This window comes from Chelon labrosus (assembly GCF_963514085.1).
Source record: "Chelon labrosus genome assembly, chromosome: 6".
Classification (NCBI taxonomy): Eukaryota; Metazoa; Chordata; class Actinopteri; order Mugiliformes; family Mugilidae; genus Chelon; species Chelon labrosus.
Window position 1 is genome coordinate 13,917,701 of NC_140342.1, and position 18,594 is coordinate 13,936,294.

At 39.9% G+C, this 18,594-nt stretch overlaps 3 protein-coding genes and 1 long non-coding RNA gene across 5 annotated transcripts; 1 reads left to right on the forward strand and 3 right to left on the reverse strand.

The window, feature by feature from the left end:
* Positions 1 to 1,021: 1,021 nt before the first annotated feature.
* Positions 1,022 to 4,429, reverse strand: LOC311488991. The gene is made up of 3 exons (XR_014699094.1): positions 4,118 to 4,429; positions 1,627 to 1,730; positions 1,022 to 1,134 (listed from the first exon to the last, which is right to left on the reverse strand). It is a non-coding gene; the product is annotated as an uncharacterized lncRNA (long non-coding RNA).
* On the forward strand, positions 3,110 to 7,420 carry elovl1a (ELOVL fatty acid elongase 1a). The gene is made up of 8 exons (XM_084545876.1): positions 3,110 to 3,895; positions 4,457 to 4,549; positions 4,789 to 4,979; positions 5,065 to 5,145; positions 5,281 to 5,337; positions 5,443 to 5,548; positions 5,672 to 5,811; positions 5,901 to 7,420. The coding sequence occupies exons 2-8, from the start codon at positions 4,489 to 4,491 to the stop codon at positions 6,204 to 6,206; spliced, it is 942 nt and encodes a 313-aa protein (XP_084402002.1). The 5' UTR covers positions 3,110 to 3,895; positions 4,457 to 4,488; the 3' UTR covers positions 6,207 to 7,420.
* Positions 7,421 to 7,938: 518 nt separating this feature from the next.
* On the reverse strand, positions 7,939 to 11,284 carry cdc20 (cell division cycle 20 homolog). Its single transcript, XM_084545875.1, has 11 exons — positions 11,160 to 11,284; positions 10,626 to 10,835; positions 10,328 to 10,470; positions 10,124 to 10,220; positions 9,891 to 10,016; positions 9,328 to 9,524; positions 9,136 to 9,230; positions 8,808 to 9,045; positions 8,562 to 8,687; positions 8,336 to 8,453; positions 7,939 to 8,214 (listed from the first exon to the last, which is right to left on the reverse strand). The coding sequence occupies exons 2-11, from the start codon at positions 10,813 to 10,815 to the stop codon at positions 8,036 to 8,038; spliced, it is 1,509 nt and encodes a 502-aa protein (XP_084402001.1). The 5' UTR covers positions 10,816 to 10,835; positions 11,160 to 11,284; the 3' UTR covers positions 7,939 to 8,035.
* A 468-nt stretch (positions 11,285 to 11,752) lies between these two features.
* Positions 11,753 to 15,305, reverse strand: LOC311490109 (uncharacterized protein). Of its 2 annotated transcripts, XM_084547467.1 has the most exons (6): positions 15,017 to 15,305; positions 14,303 to 14,485; positions 13,921 to 14,181; positions 13,379 to 13,477; positions 13,053 to 13,070; positions 11,753 to 12,618 (listed from the first exon to the last, which is right to left on the reverse strand). In XM_084547467.1, the coding sequence occupies exons 1-6, from the start codon at positions 15,081 to 15,083 to the stop codon at positions 12,533 to 12,535; spliced, it is 714 nt and encodes a 237-aa protein (XP_084403593.1). In that variant the 5' UTR covers positions 15,084 to 15,305; the 3' UTR covers positions 11,753 to 12,532. The 2 variants fall into 2 exon arrangements, with proteins under 2 accessions (XP_084403593.1, XP_084403592.1); XM_084547466.1 differs by lacking the exon at positions 15,017 to 15,305 and having other exon boundaries at positions 14,303 to 14,995.
* Between the last annotated feature and the right edge of the window lie 3,289 nt (positions 15,306 to 18,594).

An 18,594-nucleotide genomic window follows, 5' to 3' on the forward strand; every position in this document is an offset into this window, starting at 1 on the left:
TGATGTACGACACCATGAAGTCAGTCTGAACTTGCATGGCGCCCAGAATCAGACTCGAGTTTGCATCTTTTTAAGAATAAACTCTGCCTGCATCAAACTTTGACTTCTCCAGTGACTCTGAAGAAATTCCAGATATACCAGTAGATTCCAAGAACCTAGATTACGTGTTGAAGTAAAGAGGTGAAGGCTATAACTGGCCCTTCGACAGATTACAGAAGCTTTAGTATGTTTACAGCATGCATTGTATCTGTTCTAGGTGGAGCTAGTTTGACTACTACTTCATGTATAGTTTTATACACAGACAGGACAGCAGATAAATCTGAAGGATTCTGAGGTGAGTTACGGGTGTGGAAACAAACATAACAGATGTCAGATACAAAAAACATCTGTTGTCAGTTTTTGGATGAGTAACACAATGGAGTATTTGAACTTCTATTGGTGTTTAACTGTGTGAAAAGTTTGGAGAGAAAATCAATATTTGGTGGAGCTATTAAGATGTCAGATGTGACTCTGACTACACACCAATATTTGTAAGTTGTCACTTGGTAGAAAGGTTAGAAACTCACGTTTTTAACAGCATGTTACAATAACTAAAGGTGTCAAATAAATGTAGACGTCTGAGCACAACATGTCACTCAGAAATGTACTGTGTGCACGGGAAGTGTATGGTAGCATAAAATGAAAATACTCAAGTTTGTCAAGTATTTTAGAATTGTACTTAAATTCAGGACTTTAAATGCAAATGTATTTAGTTGGTTTAACAGAATTCAAACTGTCTATGAAAAGCAAATAAACTAATGCTGTTAACCCATCAGAAACCAGCAAAACAGGTATAGAACCCTTGCTCTTGGTCAGAACTTCAACAATAACCCCTCCTTGTTAAACACAAACTAATAACCTGTTTCTGAGGTTTGCTGTCGGCACTATGCTGACAGTCTCCTGTGGAATTACTTTTATTCAAACACGTATTAGAAAAACTATTGTCAAGTTTTGTTGTTGTTGTTATTTTTAGTTTATTTTTAGTCTGTACAAACTCAGGTGACTAAGCAGACATTGTAAGATTTCAGACCACACCAGACACCCCAACAGCATGACACTCCTTGATGGCAGCAGCCATCCCCAGCAGAACGCAGCCTGACACAGACACACATACAAAAACAGTTTAGAAACAATTTAAAAAAAAAACATGAAAAACAGCACAAGGTGTTGACCTGGCCTCCAAATTCACTAGATCCTAAACTGATCAAGTATCTGTGGGATGATCCACAGAGGCCCTTACCCTCAACCCACAGGACCCAAAGATCCCCACTAACAACATTCTGTTGCCAGACACCACAGGACGCCCTCAGAAGGACCATGTCCATTCTCTGATGAGTCACAACTGTTTTGGAGGCACCTACGCAATGTTAGGAAGGTGGTCATAATGTTATGCCTGATTGGTTTATGTCTAAATAAATTCCTGGAAGTAGAATTTCAAGACACTAGTTTGTCCTTGACAGCGCCATGACCCTTCATAAGACAAGTGGTTACAGAAGATGAACGAATGAATGAATGAATGAATAATTTGTCCTTCTTTAAGTCATTAAAATAAATTTAAAATTTTTTTAAAAAAGTATTTAAACTCACCACCATGATGTTTCTCTTCTACAGTCTCCAGTGTCTTTAAATGCTGGAGTGGCTGCTCTTCCAGTAATTAGCATGTCAGAAACTGGGTGAGTTTCATGGTGACTCTGTTAAAAGGACATTGTGGATAAGAAAGAAGGCCTCACGCCCTTTCTACAACCATTAACAGTATTCACATTCATTTGTTCAAACAAGAAACCTGGACTTTCAGCCATCTAAGATGTCAGTGAAAGTGACAGTGAGGGGGTTTCCATGACATTACACTGCATTACGTGACACAATGTTCAGCTATCTTCCTCCATTAGACACCTCTGCTGCCTGCCCACTGGATCTGGTTTTGTCTCATTACAAATGACACAAACAGTGATGGAGAGTCACATTTCAAAAATGTCACTGTCACTGACAAGTGAATTTATGTGCTTTGGACCATGTGACTCGGATGCATGTGAAAATGTGAGATGCACGTTCACATTCTTGAGTAGTGAGTCCCTTCTTTCATTCATCTTCAGCAGCTTAGGCCACTCAGTCACGTCCAGACAAAGCATCTGCCCTGTCTAATTATTCACAATTGGCTAATTGAGGAGCGCCGGTGCATCTCGAGGATGCTGTCCATTCTGTGTTGTGACTCTGTCTGAATGTCATGTTGTTGGTCAGTTTCAATGTGATCTGTTCTGCTGTTTAGGGAAAAAAAAATCGACATAAGTAAATTTAGGCCAAGAATGACAGGGACTGTGTGGTTGTTGTTGTGGTGTTTAGGTATATAGCAGATATTAAAAACAGCTGACCACGCTGTTCGAGACAAAGACACCAACTCTCACATTCACGTTCAGTCTCAATAAACCTCCACCAGTTAAAAATCTGTTAGTGTGAAGACTAATGTTCTCATACTGCACATTTTAGCACTTTATCAAGATTTTGGATTTGGATTTATGGATGAGCTAGAACATATAAGTGTAAACGCCAACGTTCCCCTTTATGTTTTTAAACAGTTAAACAGGTCAGCACCTCGGTTTTTCTTTTATTTAATATTTTGGCTCAAATCGAATGAAAGTAAAACTCCACGAAGCAGTCATTAAAAATGTAAATGGTCAGTTAAACTCTTTGAGAAACAAAGAACCAGCATTTTCAACTGAATTCACTGTCTAAAGTAAACTTTTAAAAAAAGTGCAGCCTGGCTCTTAATTTTTATTTACATTAGTCAGTAGTCAGTACGTTTGTAAACTTCACATGTCATATTTGCGGTTTTTCACAGTAACTTCACGTTTAATGATAACGACCTATATGCCAGAGGCATCTTAACGGTCAAACGTTATGTAAACAGAACTCCCTCTTTCCCTCCTTCTCTTTCCCTCTCTCCCTTTCCCTCCCTCCCTCCCTCCATTTCTCTCTCTCTCTCTCTCTCTCTCTCTCTCTCTAACGTTGGCAGAGATGCCTTTCATTCCAGCCAGTCTTTCAGTAAAACGCATGCCTTGTGTTGAATGTGTTGAATGTGCTCAAGATCCATCCAGGGCTCACGCCCATCATTGCCTGTGCCTGGGGAACAGGTAAAACCAGAGGCACAGGAGAGCACGTCAGATAGCCGCGTGGGTTGGACGGGCCCAGCCTGGGAAACGGCAATATGACGTTATGTTCACGATTGTATCGTATGTGATTTTTACCTTTCACCTGAATTATGTGAGGGGAATATTTTTAAAGAAACATCATTGTATTGGCACATCACACATGTTATGGCACTATCTGGTCTGTTCATTGTTTTATATCGATTTTCAAAACCCATATAAATGCCCATTCATTAACAATGGGACTATTCAGCCCTGGTTCTTGGTTTCTTTAGGTTGGGCCTGCCACTCTGTGACCCCATCCCTGTCACCACCACTGAAGAGCCAGTCCAATCACAAACAGGCTGAGTGAGGACAGGAAGGTGGAGCTTAGCAGTGAAACAGGGTGTGGTCCTGAAACTAGAAAAGTGTGTAGTAGGGCCTTGGGTTTAAAATGAGTTGCATGAGCCCGGTCCCATACTTGTCACTGCTGTCACTTTTAGTCCGTTCTCTCTCTCTCTCTCTCTCTCTGTGGGCTTCTCCTTGAGTTTTCTGCCACAACTCCTGTTGGATTTTTAGTGAAAATACTGAGGACAGCTAGAGGCTAACGCACACAGTAGCTTTGCATGTGTCCCAATGGTGTTGCTGATCTGAGGACTGAGTGCTACATGCTCTGTTTTTTTTTTGTTTTTTTTTTCCACAAATAGGAGCGCTGAGGACTTAACACTCAGCCGGTGAGTCATCTTCATATGAATACAAGAGCTAAACCTGTGCTGCTGTTAATTGTGTTTGAATTGTAAAGATACATCTGATTTCAGTGTGGCTAAGCTAGTGCCAAAATACAAAAACTCACCTTCTCTTGCTTTGTCTGTAGTTTTACTACCTGGAAGTCTAAGTTGCTCCATTAGGTAGTTAGTTAGGTAGTTAGGCCAAATGGACCAAGTCCTTTGCCTCACCTGTTTGACTTGATCTGTTAGTCGGTACATTGTCATGAGGCGGACATCAGAGTTCAGGTGTTAAACAATCCTTCACAGTACACCTGAAGATTTCTGTTTTAATGCTAAACGTGGTTTGGGCTGTGATCCTGGGACACGTTCTCCCTGTATGTTTGCACAAAGGGTTGTAGGCTGGGGAACTCGGGGGTGTTTGATGAGCCTGAGCAGCTGTCTCTTGTTTGTTCAGTCAAAGGGAAACCAGGTGGATGGGTCATTTTGTTGCTAACCTAGATAACCAACCTGACTGTCACGTCCGCTTCATCCCCCGCTCTCTAAACGTTGTCTTTGATATTTTTCCAGGATCTTAACAGGACACAAACCAAGCAGTCACCATGCTGCGGGAGGCCATGTCAAACGTTATAAAGTTCCACAGTTATCTACAATCAAATATAGGTAAGTGCCCTCTTTTTTTGTGTCTGCAATAGATGTACACCTACACTTTGTCAAAATACAGAGGTTCACTGCTAGTGGCAACAAAAAGTTTGAAAAAAGGCACTTTTACCTTGTCTTACTCTTAAGAAATCTGCCCCAGGCTGTGTATAAACTCCGGTGACTCACCCGGATGTCCTGTTGCGAGACCACTGGTGGCTTTAAATGCTGGTGACCATTATGATTGCGTTTGTGTTTTCCAGATGACAGAGTCAGAGGCTACCCTCTGATGCAGAGCCCCGTGCACATGACCGTCCTCCTGTTGGGTTATGTCTTCTTCTCGGTGTACGTCGGACCTCGCCTGATGGCAAACCGCAAACCTCTACGCCTCAACACAGCCATGATTGTCTACAACTTCTGCATGGTTGCACTGAATGCCTACATAGTGTATGAGGTAAGTTGACTGCTGACTAAGACGCCTTACTATTCGTAACTCAAAGAGCTTGTGAGGTCAGTGTTGATGTGTTTTTGTCACCTAGTTCTTGATGTCTGGATGGGCCACCACCTATACGTGGAAATGTGACCTTATTGACTATAGCAGCAGCCCACAGACCTTTAGGGTAAGTCAGAATGCGGAGAAGCTTCTACAAATAAACTTTCATGTTAAACTGCTTTGAGAAGTAAACATTTGCACCTTGGATGATTGCTCGCAGTTGGATCTTTGATCTTAAAGCCCTCTTTTTCCTTCCCAACAGATGATTCGAGTGTGTTGGATGTTTTATTTTTCAAAATACATCGAACTCCTTGACACGGTAAGCTCATCTCTCTTCTAACGTTGGTGATACACATCGGTTGATTCGATATTTGAGACATATCTTGAAAGATTATTTACTGTAGATGTTGCCTCTTCATTCCAGGTGTTCTTTGTGCTGAGAAAGAAGCAAAGTCAGATCACATTTCTCCACGTCTTCCATCACTCCTTCATGCCCTGGACGTGGTGGTGGGGCATCACCCTGACGCCTGGTGAGCTTGAATCACTAAACGCATACTAATTATTTCAATTCAAGTATTTAAAGCACAAAACAAGCTACGGGTTCACCTACATATCTAATTAAATACATCATTTCCTGTGTGATTTTTCCTAAGCTGGAGGAATGGGCTGCTTCCATGCCCTGGTGAATGCAGCAGTCCATGTAATCATGTACTCCTACTACGGACTCTCTGCGGCAGGGCCTCGCTTCCAGAAATACCTGTGGTGGAAGAAGTACATGACCGCCATCCAGCTCGTATGTTCACTTTTTACGTATTCATATCGCAATGCAAGGCATATTTGATTCGATTAAAAACCATCTGTGCTTTACTTCTTGTTTTACAGACACAGTTTGTCCTGGTCTCCATTCACATCAGTCAGTACTACTTCATGGAAAAGTGTGACTATCAGCTCCCCTTGTGGATTCACTTGATCTGGATGTACGGCGTCTTCTTCTTCCTCCTCTTCTCCAACTTCTGGGTGCAGGCCTACATCAAGGGCAAACGACTTCCCAGCCCAGACGAGTCCAAACAGAACGGCTCAGCGAGCGGACCCATCGCCGTGGTGGCCAATGGCAAACACCACGAGAACGGGAATGCCCACCACCACACCAACGGCAAAATCCTCCTGGGCAAAGTAAAGGAAATCTAACTTGTTGACTCTGGAAATGAAAAGGAGGCATAGACTTTTAGCTACTATCACCCATCGTTCATATGCAGTAGCACACTGGAGAGGCACAGATTTCAACATGCTACTTCTAAACTGCCGAATTTCTATGCAAGTCTAGTCTTCTGTGAAAACACATGCACACTGTTTGGGATGTGAATGGCATATGTTTTGCTGGTGATCTCTGCTCGCCACATTTTTTTTTAGGAAGTTGTTGTTAAAATGATTAACTCTGATGAACACTGCATGAAGATTGGTGCTCATTTTGTCACTGATAGTATTCATCAACTCAGGCTAACCACTGTTGCTGACCTGTTGCTTGGGAGTATCACACAGTTTCCACCGAAGACTAGTTTGTGTAAATAAATGCTAAGAATGTAAATGTCAAATATTTAGGCTTTTTTTTTGTGTATGTTTTTATTTATCTTTTGAAATAAAACGACTAAATTTAGTTAAAGTTCTGTGTCATTTAGCAATTAGGTATTGTGTGAAATGTGTAAGGAAAAACACAGGGCACACTGAGAAATTTCAATTTTAAGAATTGTGGAAAAGAAATGTTATTCTGTATATTACAGTACCAATACATTTTAGCATTATTAGGTGGTAACACACACATTGCTGTGCGTGTTCATCCATATTAATCCATTCTGACACCGAATGGTCTTTTCTCTCAGCACACTATGCATGACGTTAATAAAAAGACTTTATATTAGGAAAGGTTCTGTGCGGGTGGCTGGTTCTGACTATCACTTGAGAAATGAAGTTAAATGTATCACTGTTTGCCGTTGATTACTCTTTTAAACTGTCTGGGATTCACAGCAAAATAAAAGCTAAGAAATAGAGGTTTAAGCTGTACATATGAAACTGTCACGTTCAACTGAAATTAAATCTAAATATGACTTATTCTGTCTCCAATTTCTAAGAAAAACTCAAACTTAAAAATTGCAATTTTATTCTATACTACCTGTAGGCCCAATTTGAGATAATTATCAATTTGCCCATGTGCAACTTAGTCCAACAGAAAAAGGGAACTGAAAAGAAAAAAAATAAAAAATAAAATGTGCAGCAAAAACTTTTCAGTACCATCCCAGTCATGTGACAGTGAAATTCAGTTTTAGGAATTTTTAGGAAAACTGCATGACTAGAATACGACATCCAATTATGTCCTATAGTACACCAGCCAACAAAGGATACTGCTAAAGGCTTTAACCCCTTCACGCCTAGTGTTGCGAATTTGTGACGCACTGTTTCCACTCAGACTGCAGCCGAAATAACGCATGTAATACTCGAATGTCGGTTTGTGCATGTTCAAAAAATTCCTAGGAACCTTTTGCAAGCACTAGTTTCTCGTAAGACCGGTCGGAGTGGTAAGCAAAAACACAAATTAATTTCTTTATATAATTGAAAAATCAATTCTGGCGTTAAGGGATTAACACCAGAAGCATGTGGTTCATGGACCAAAAGTTTTGACCGTTAAAACTATAGAGTGAACTTCAGGGCACCAATACATACCAATTAACCAACTGAAGCAGATGTGGTAAAACATTTATTTAAAATCCCATGCATCCTTATTACAATAAAAGCCAACTGTAGGTTATAAATACATCTCAAAAACAGTGCTTGAAAAACACTTGCAATTTACCACCTCAGTCGATATGTATAAACAAACTTTTACTAGCAACTCATTACCCCGCCAACAAGAGCAGTACAAGGCAAGAACTGGGTGGTAATCTTTATTGTGAATTAAATAAAACATTTGCACATAACTCATTTCGTAGGCAGACTCAAAAGAAACCCTCAGAAGTGGAGATCGATTATCTGATTGACTGATGAATGACACTGCTAGTTGGTTTGACCATCCTCTCCTTAGCCTTCTTCTTAACAGGATCCACTTCAAAGCTCTTCCACAGGCGGATACTCTCGTCTCCGGCGACGGTTGCAATGGTGGAGCAGTCTGGGCTCATAGTCAGACTGAGAACTCTATCCTCGTGGCCTGAAATAAAAAGAAATAATCGAAGTTTATACCAACAGAAATCAAGTGCAGTTCCCATTTCACTGGTTGTCCCTTTTAAAGTAAACCGTGTGTGAAGTACTGAAGCTATCCAGTGACTTACTGTTGAGCTCTGCAACTTTGGTGAGAGAGGGATACTTCCAGATAACGACATTGTTATGGGCATATCCATGGGCAGAGACCAGCTCCTTGTAGTTGGGTGCAAACATCAGAGACGAGATCTGAAAAGTAATGTGATTTGACAAGATTTGTTAACATGTCAAATTGCAATGGTTAAATTACACCAGGATTAAACACTGAAACACAAGCGTCCAGAAGAGAATGCTCACCTGGGACTGAGTATCAAGTGAACTGATGCAGGAGCCACTGTTTACGTTCCAGATGCGAATGTGACGGTCGCTGGTACCTCCGCCAGATGCAAGGATACCCGACTGCCATGGACACCAAGCCAAAGCCTAGAAAAATGGCAACACATGCATACACAAAAAGTTAAATCTCAAAATATCCCACAGTCTATGACAGCAGACGAATGCTTAAAATTCCTCAAATTTTGTTTGGTGCACGAAGCTCCTCACCTTGACAGCTCCCTGATGTTCACTCCAGCAGCGGACCAACTGGTTATCATTGCTGGCGCTGCCGTCCTGCACACGGGGCCATACACACACCAAGTTGTCGTTGCCTCCACTGGCCAGGTATCGCCCATCAGGCGACCACTTCAGGCCACACACCTCTTGTGAGTGAGCAGTGAGTGTGGAGATGTGATGATCTGCCACCCTCACATCATGGTGGTGGATGTGTCCTGATCTGGAGCCACTGTAAAAAAGAAAGTTGAGTCAAGATTTGAGTCAAATAATATAAAATTTAAAACCCTTTACATTTTTGTATCAGAGATTTTAAAAGTACCTTGAAAGGACATGGTCATTCCAGGTCAGGCTACCAACCCTAGCCGTGTGGCTGGACATGCTGCGCAGTCTCTTTTGATTTTCTACATCCCACAACTAAAAGAAAACAAAAACGTATCATTACAATACTGAACAGTTCATTTGAGTTCCCATTATCCATATGAGCTCAGGTGGAGCATTCATCACCACTCACCTGAACCTTGCAGTCACTGGTGCCAATAGCCAAGTAGCTTCCATCTTTGGTCCAGGAAAGTGAGCAGATGTAGTCCTCCTCCCGCTCCAGCTTCATGAGAAAAATGATGTCTCCGTGAGTGGCATCCCACAGATAAACACTGTTATGAAGAGCAACAGCAAGAAGATTTCTACTGCTCCAGTCAAGCAGATTCAAATCTGAAAAAGAAACGAGTTAGTTAATAGTCAGTTAAACAATAGCCCCAAATTTACATATCACCTCACTCTGTGCCAATATTTGTTTCTCCTCAAGCAACAATTCCATTGGAGTAATCAGTATTGACCGTATTCTTGATTTCCATACAGTATAGTCGGCTCTCAACTTCGATTTGGTGCCACAACTGTAAATATTTGTGGCTCTTTACATTTGTCATCTTTTATTCCATTTTTTTATTTAGCTCATCCCACCCCGTTGCTGTAACATTTCCCCTCAAGGATCAAGGAACCAAAGGTCTGATAAGTTAAATATGTTGCTGGTTTCAAAATAAAACTTGTGGGGCAAAATTGGGAAAACCCCTTACTTACAGAAATCATTTCGAAGATCAGGAGCATCCAGGATTTTGTCAGGCGTTAGAGATATGTATCTGGTCTTTTTGGCAGATGCTGGAGTTGTAACCTGACTGTAGAGAACTTTCAGATTGTTTTGATAGCCTGCAAAAAGAAACAAAAATCAGACAACAGGGAAAAAAGAGCAAGTTGGCTTGCCAACATTATGACAGCTTTCTATAAAGCGCCATGTTAACATCAAATACAGTTACCCTCTGGGGCATTGAGTGGTTTCCCTCCAAGGTGGAGGATCTTTGCATCTTCAATGTTGTATCCATTCAGGGACATAGACCAAGCTTTCTGGCTTTCCTTAATACACAGACGGCCATAATCATTAAGCCATTCTTACATACATAAATACATGGGATAATGTGTGAATGTTTTATAAAAAAAATAAATAAAATAAAACAACTTACTGCTGTGACCGCTGAATTGTTTGTGTCCACAGGCTCATTCTCCTTTGTGATCAGGAAACTTGCGACATCCATTTGTTTGCCATTTCTGATGGGGATGTAGCGGTCACCCCCCATCTTGGAGGGGGTCTGTTTTTTATTTTTGCCTATAATTCCAAAAAAAAAAAAATAATCTGTGGTCAATATTTGCAGATATGCAAGCACATTTCTTGCTCATGTGCATTAACCATTTCTTTCTGGTGTTTGTAAATGAGGCACAGTGCAGACATTTGTTCAATGCAACATTAAATGGACACCTTACCTGGTGTTTTGCTCGGCGTTTTCGATGAACTCTGCGATACATTTGCAGGTTTTCCAGGCGACAAACCATTCAAGGCGGATGTGCTCGATGAGCTGGCCTTTCTCTGCCACCTCGCCATGGGAGCGTTTGTAATGGGCATATCCAGCTTTAAGATGCTGTGGATGTCGTTCTCCAACCCAAACTGAGCCATCTTATCCACGTTTCGCAAACCTGGGTATCGCGGAAGTTATAAAGAAAAACATTAGGCACTGATTTGAAGGGCAACAGTTAACTGGCATGGTTTTGTTAGCACGCGTTTTTCTGTTTGTTTGCTAGCTAACCAATGCTAACGCTGGGATCTCAAGCGTTTACGTTATCAAAACTTAATTTCATGAAATGTTACATTTACGTTAGCTGAAACATTTTGCAACCACTTATCCATATTACATCTATTGTTTTTGAACATTTCGGTCAACTTAACCTTAGACTGTTTAGCATTAAACTGCAGCGAAAGAACACAAGTTAGCATTTGACAATTTTATGCGGATAACTTACCGTCCAGTCGACTCCAAAGTGGCAGTTCTGCAAGCGCAAAAGCAACTCAGTGAGCTCAAAGTCTCAAGAAAAACGTGAGGTCGAGGAAAGCACTTCCCGTCGCTCGTTCTCGTCTGTTTCTAAATTTTGAATTTGGAGACTATGACGCCACACGATTTAAACGCCACAGCGCGCCCCTGCGATTGGTTCGTTCAATGAGCGGCCGTTAGCGGACGCCGTCGCTACGGTAACGTTTATGAGTGCGATAATGTGATTGGTGGAGGATACTTCCGGCACGGGGCTGAAAAACAAACCGGCTCCCTGCCACCATTGACTGTGTATCGCCCTCTATGGCCCAGAGATTATACTTACAGTTATCATATGTGTTTCATTTGAAGACTTGGAAAGTACATATTAGTTAAACGTTTAGCTTTATGTACTCCGATACAAGAAACAAACACATATACCCGTTATTCGCTGAAAGTCTCCAGGAGAGCATTTACAGCTTGAAAGAAATTTGGATTTTTTTTTTTTTTTGTATTTCTACAAAGTTAGACTGTTATTTTAATTCTAAATATGCTTAAGAAAAAAATCTTGAGATGAAACAAGTATTTGATTCTCTGCTCTTTTGTTCAAGTCTGAATGTGCTGCTTTGATTAATAGTATTCAGTGATTAGTTAATTAGGTGAAAATCTCCACTCATGCATAATATTGATGGGGGAGGACAAACAAATCACTTTGCAGAAATCAGGAAGCATTGTTCCTCCAAATAAATTTATTTCTTCATGTTTATTTTCAATGGGCTTCAATAAAACAAAACAACAACAGAAAAATTAATACATCATAATACATTCATACATCATACACAATTTCCACTCTTAAAAAGGCATTTTACAAAATAAAATAACATGTCTGTGTAGCAGTGAGCAAAAACTGCAGTAAAACTTTTTGGATAACTGGAAGAACTCCTTTTGGTATTTGTCAGTGTTTCACAGTGACCGTTTTTTCACCAAATGCACAGTTTGAAACATAACACTTTTGCTGTTGACTTCCACATAAACAGTTTACTTGAATAAGGCAGCTCATCACTTATGATGCCTACCCTTAGAGGTATTAAGGATTGGTTGTGCAAAAAAGACATTTTTTTTGCAGTCACATTTTTGCAGTCAGTAAAATACACTTACATTTGTGTGTGTGGAGATAAATGACAAAAGCTCCAGTGTGAGGTGTGAGTGAAGTGCATTGGTTCATTACAGCGGGCTGTTTGTTCAGTAGCAAAGCTTTGGTTACATTCATATAATAACTCCATCCGCACAGCGCAGGAAAGGGGTTAAATCAATAATTGGACGTCCAGCAGTAGCTCAAGCAAGAGCCCATTATTGTGTTGCTTTTAATTATAAGGCAGAGTAGCCTGAGGCTTTCTTCTCTGGAGCCATTTCACTCAAGTCTTTGGGGTAATGTATAATTGACCCAATCACACCTGCAATGAAATCAATCAGAATCAGAATCAGAAAAGACTTTATTGCCAAGCATGTTTGTACATACAAGGAATTTGCACAGATAAGTATTTTATGCATAACAGGTATGTGGATATCATTTCTAGTACATCTTTCCATGCATTACCTGTACTGTTGTGTGTTTTTGTACAATTTTATCCAAGTGTAATTCGCTGACCTGGCAGCTGCCGTTATACTGAGTCATAATGTAAGTGAGGTCATACAAGATCATGGTGTTAATCAGGCTGGTTAAAAATCACACGAACGACCTACAAACGCAATGACTAGTAAAACACCATGCCCATCCAAAGGGTATGAGGTTTTGAATTCATTTAATGTTTAACTTTCTGTCAATCTTCCCTCAAATCTGTTAGCTACAAGGTGTACAGAGACTACATAAGGGTGGTTGTTTCCTTACCTCCAGTGTGCCCCAAGCCTAGACAGAGAGTGAGAAAGACAAAACACATGACCGTGCTTTATATTTCTCCGTAGTATGAGACCCCATACCGACATCATGTGACCTTACATATTTTAAAATGTAGCCAAGCTATGCTGCATTTTGTGAGGGTAACTGACGGATTAAATTAAAGCAGTAAGGATTAATAGTTTCCGGTAACAGACAATATGCAACATAGGACTGTATTTAATTGTTATGCTACAGAATGAAGGCTACTTTTAAACTGTAAATGCAGTTCAGCTTAAGTTATTATTATCCAAATGATAGAAAAAAATGTATTTACTCACCATGTTTTTTGGAAATGAGGATGCTGACTATAATTAGGCCTGCAAATGCCACGACTGCCAAAACTGGGATCAGAAAATGAGGCCAGGGAATCCCAGGAACTGAGAAAACATTAGAAATTTGTAATTGACTGAACATGACCACAACATTTTTACTGTGAAACATGCAGCTACCTCATGAAATTGCACGTGGCTGACTTGTGTTTTATTTCAGTGCTAACATTTAATTTTTTATCATGCATTGTTTCATGGGACATACAGGTAAATGCCATCATATGCCATCAACAGCTGCCATTAGCTTAGCATATTATTCTTACTAATGATGTATCATTATAGCCAATGTTGTAACTCGTCTGGTCATATGATTGAAATACTTGTTGGCAGCTGGTGTCTACAGTACAACCCCGTGGTAACAACAACTGCTGGCATGTGATTATATCAAGAAAAAATGTTTGCACTAGGAACTCAAAAACATCTCTAGGCTAAGTACTTGGCAGGTGATTAGGCTCCACAATTCATTCTCAAACGCTTGGAAAAATACGTACCCGATTGTTCCTCGGAAAGACTCAGTTCTCTCATCAGTTTTATGCACCCCTCCTGCAGGCGGATCCTCTCTGCCCTTGTCCGCTCCACTTCCTGGTCCCACAACACTTTGAGGGCCAGTCCTTGCGGCGCATGGGCCGTCCACGTGTCGACGCTGTGGTCCAGAGTCAGACAGACCTTGCCATCGTAAAACACACGGTCGGTCCAGTGGAGCTTAGACCCCTCCAGTATGCATTCTCGAGAGCGAAGGAAGGTGTGGTTTCCTGGGGAGTTTGACAAAAAGCTAAAATTTTACCGACCATGGGATAAAATATGAGTTTTGGTTTTGGCCAGTGACCACAGCCATCACATTCATTAGTACAAGATGAAATGTGAATTTCTTACTCAGCTCTGAAGTTTGGTTGACGCTGATTAGAGTAGGAAGTAGCCCATCCGACGACATGGCGTGGATAAGGCTGTTGACTTCCTGGCTTGTGCTGGTGAAGGAGACGCCATTTAGATGAACCTGCGCCATGACCTTGTGAGCTCCCACCACTCCCCACTCCTGGATCTGAATGATGATGGTGTCTAAAAGGGAGATAGTCAAAAACAGACAATTTAAACACAATTTGTACAAACTGCACAAGGAAATAGTTTGCATTTTATCACACTAGATGAAAAATTAGATCAGATTTAACAGTAAAAATAGCTCTGCGACAATGTTATGTAACTGCATGTACATTTTTAAGAGCTGCCCTGCATTTAGGTTTCACTTTTGGTAAGAGAAACAAAAGTAAAACAAACAAAAAAAAGGTACATTTTAAATAAAACGCCTGTGCTTCCCTTTGCATTTGCAGGAGCCTGATGTGTGTAAATAGGTGGATGTTACTGAACTCCTCCACCCCACATAAATAAAAAACTAAAGCCTCTCTGACAGTGTCAATAAAAACCGAACAATAAAGACAGGATTTATAGCACTGTGATAATTTACAAAGTCAGCTTTACAAGTAAGCGCACCTGTCTGTTATAGTTAGCATAATGGATAACGCCGTTAATTTAACAATGCAGTCCATTCGTAGCCATGTAAGACAAGAGAGTGCAAAAAGACAAGTTTCTCACCTACAGGCACAGGAAATGCCCGTGCAAGGAGGGACAACATCAAAATAAAAATGCAAAGAAAAGGCATTTTTAAATCAGTGATTTCATTCAAACGAAGCCAGCCGTCGACCAAGGACCACACTCTCCAGAGTTAAATACCCGGGATTGTTTTAAGCCATTTAACCGAAACCAGCCTGCGAATAAGGTGTCCCGTAGGCTACATCAACAGAAAACTCTGCACGAGCGAACAAAAACAACAGCGTCTCTTCTGCGTTCCTCTCTTCCTGTGCACGGTTCAAGTTAAGTGCATCGGTTTCGCTTCTGATTGGTTAGTGTAACACGTGAGCTAAAAAGTCCTCACCCACAAATAGCGTAAAAACTTAAAGGAACTTTAAATCCGCTTTACTGCTACACAAGAAAAGTCAGGAATTGGTTCCCTAACCTGGATAGCGTTAAATCAACACAGAGTACAGTAACCATCGACTGGCAGTAACCGAGGCAACGGTAACCAATCACCATGGCAACAGTTGAGGAGTTCAGTTCAAGTTCATCTTTCCAACAGTGGTGCTAATTTATCGATTTAACTTAATTATAAGTGGGCTATTTCCCTTCCTTATTCTCATTTAATGCATTAATCTCTTAAGTGCATGTAAATATAATAGAAATTTAAATCGTTAAATCATATGGGTTACTTAAGCTAATAATATAATATTACTTCTCTTACGTTTACAAGTTTTGGCAAATTTAGTTGATCATATGTGGGGTTTTTTTCAATAAATATTTTTAATGCATGGTTTATAATTAAGAAATTGTACTTTCTGATATTTATAATCGAATTGTATGGTGTGGTACCAACACATGTTTCTAATATTTTGACAACAACATCGTCATGAAACACTTTTGTGTTTAATTCAACACATTTTAACATCACCACAATCGCCTGCTGATGGTCTTCTCATCTTTTCTCTTTAATCCTTCAGTCAGTCCAGTTGTTTTAACTGCTGCTGGCAGCTCCGGGTCAAGGTCAGGGGTCAGTTATCATGATAGACTTTTTAAATGTGTACGTGAAGTGATACATGTTTAATTTTGTTTAAAGAAAAAGTAAATTATCTATACAGAGTGTCCTACACTGTGCAAATATTTAGCTCAGCACGGAAACCTTTATGGAAAACAGCGTCTGTCCTCTTCACTACGGCTATGCTACTGCTGTCGTTGAAAAATGCCTTCATGAGAGGAGTGGAAAGTCGGAGTTGCTTGAATTAACTCAGGTTGGCATTGAAGTTCCAATCAACTCAGGATTAACAAACAGAAATTTTCAAGATGACCTCATACATGGCTGAGTAACCACAAATAATAAATAAGTTATGCGAAAGAGTTTCGCACAACAATCTTGCTATCCTTAATGTTATTAATTTATTTGCAATGTAACAGTGCAGTGGCCGTTCTCTATAGTGCAGTACTGAGTTTTATATTTCCAGTGTGCTTCTGCAACATCTAGATAAACAATGTTGTGGTTAATAAGTAAATGTAACTGTTGTGTGGCCCATCAATGATTCTGCAATGTACGGCTTTCAAAAAATATTAAGCAAGTTAAGCAAGAGGCCATTGTCAACATTATCTTTGCTGTGTTTGTTAGCCTGATAATTAGGAACATTTTGTTCATCTCGGTTTGTTCCTTTATTATCACATCTGACACTTTGTATAAAAACTTTTTTTCAAAACCAAATGACATAGAAGCACATTAATGATTAGATAGCTTGAGCTAATGTTCACAGTATCTGTGTGTCTACTGCATTTGTGTGTTGAATGGTGTGGATAATTATTTGGTGCTGATGTCGTCGTCGGGTCTTTAGACGGCAGAAAGTACCTCTCTCTCGTGCAGCCATATTCTCAAAATAGAATGTATCCAGGACAGATGGGAAGTGACTGTATAAACAGTCCGCTGTGAGAGTATGAGGACCTACACAGAAAGAGGGGGTTTCAAGAGTCAGCCTGTTTTATACTGCATATAATTTACTTGCCTTGCAGTGTCATTTTTGTAGATGTGTATTCTCAAGCATATTTTAAATATTTTTTTTCTGTTATTCTGTGTACCCTCAATCTTATAAAGTGATTAGAGTTTTAGTCAACTATGACAAAAAAGATTAGATTCGATTTTTTTATGTTCTTTTAACTTGTCCTCAAATAAAAACTGTAATGCCACAGCTTTACAATATATAATATTTCAATATTCAGATTTTTACATGCGCAAAGTACAAGTTTTATAAGCTAAATATATAAAAGTAATAGTATTGCTTTTGCAGTATTTAACCTTACATGATTGTATTTCAATCTATATTACATAAGTACCCGACACGTGTGTGTCTGTGTATGTTCTCCGTCTGTGAGATGTGTACGTGGAAATCAATACAGTTGTGTGACCAATGTTAGTGAATGAGCATGTTGTACAAGAAATGTCTGGAGAGTGTGTTGTTACCTGATGTGTTTGTGTGAGAAGAGAATAACTGCACACAGGGATGGTTGATCTGGCTCGTGTATAAGGCATGGAACAAAATGTTGTTTATATCTTTTAGATTTTCTTTTGTTTTTATGATAACCAAATTTGGGTGGACCCTGCAGAAGGATTTCCTCCCTCCTGATACAAATCAACGTTATGCTGAAGATTGAAAGGACCTGTCGCTCATAAAACAATGAGCCTGTGAAGTATGTTCAAGGAAACACAAGATTGTTTAAAGGTTAGCGAAGTGGCTTTAAGGATGAACTGACTTAGAATGAATAGGAAGTAGTTAAAAAGGTAGATTTTTAGTATTGCAGAGGAACTATTTTTGTGTAAAGAAGGTTATGACGTTTAAAGTTGGTGAGTCTGTCGGTAACCAAATGAAGAATGTACAGACATACTTGCTGTAATACAGACTAAAAGCTTTAGATGCGTGTTTTTTTATTATTATTCTAAAGTGTACATATCCCTATTTTTCTGTGTACTTGAATTGTGTATTTGGTACCGCCTGTGTGTGACTGCCTACACACTCTGCTGTCAAAGGAGCCTTTCCAAAGGTACAAAACAAGTGACAAGGAAACACTGGACTTATGCAAACAGTAATATAGTTCTTACTCATGCTCTGCTGTGTGTTTTAAAGAGCAGTGAACAACATCCCTCTGATGCAACATTAAGCTGTGTTTTAGTGCTTGTGGTTCACAAGTAATCCAGCCAAAACATCATGTTTCTTCACAAATAGAAGCGCCTCACAATATTATCATTACACATTGTCTTTACTGATATACACCACGATTTTACTGTGGATGTTTAATATATTTTGTTCGGTTTTTAGACAAATATCCCTCATAAAATAATGACAATAAATCATTGCTTCAGTCAAGATTAAGTACAGAATTGTGAGATGATGTTGACGAGGCCTGTGTGGGTGATGTTGGCTGCCTCATGGAGATAAGTACAATATTTTCTTCTAAAATGTAGGAGGGGAAATTAAGTTGAAATACAGCACTTGGGTAATCAGTACACATTGTTTCCACCATCAAATACTATTATATTTTACTGTTTTAAGTACACTATGTACGCTTGTTTCTAGCTGTTCATAATG

Excerpts from the sequence above, each read along its gene's own strand:
- cdc20 (XM_084545875.1), bottom strand. The coding sequence starts at position 10,815 with ATGGCTCAGTTTGGGTTGGAGAACGACATCCACAGCATCTTAAAGCTG. Across the intron at positions 10,471-10,625 it reads AACGCCGAGCAAAACACCAG|GCAAAAATAAAAAACAGACC; the intron begins GTAAGGTGTCCA and ends TTGGAATTATAG. Across the intron at positions 10,017-10,123 it reads ACCACTCAATGCCCCAGAGG|GCTATCAAAACAATCTGAAA; the intron begins GTAACTGTATTT and ends TTCTTTTTGCAG.
- LOC311490109 (XM_084547466.1), bottom strand. The coding sequence starts at position 14,558 with ATGCAAACTATTTCCTTGTGCAGTTTGTACAAATTGTGTTTAAATTGT. Across the intron at positions 14,182-14,302 it reads CAACCAAACTTCAGAGCTGA|GAAACCACACCTTCCTTCGC; the intron begins GTAAGAAATTCA and ends CAAACTCCCCAG. Across the intron at positions 13,478-13,920 it reads TCTTTCCGAGGAACAATCGG|TTCCTGGGATTCCCTGGCCT; the intron begins GTACGTATTTTT and ends ATGTTTTCTCAG.
- elovl1a (XM_084545876.1), top strand. The coding sequence starts at position 4,489 with ATGCTGCGGGAGGCCATGTCAAACGTTATAAAGTTCCACAGTTATCTA. Across the intron at positions 4,980-5,064 it reads ATGCCTACATAGTGTATGAG|TTCTTGATGTCTGGATGGGC; the intron begins GTAAGTTGACTG and ends TTTGTCACCTAG. Across the intron at positions 5,338-5,442 it reads ACATCGAACTCCTTGACACG|GTGTTCTTTGTGCTGAGAAA; the intron begins GTAAGCTCATCT and ends TCTTCATTCCAG.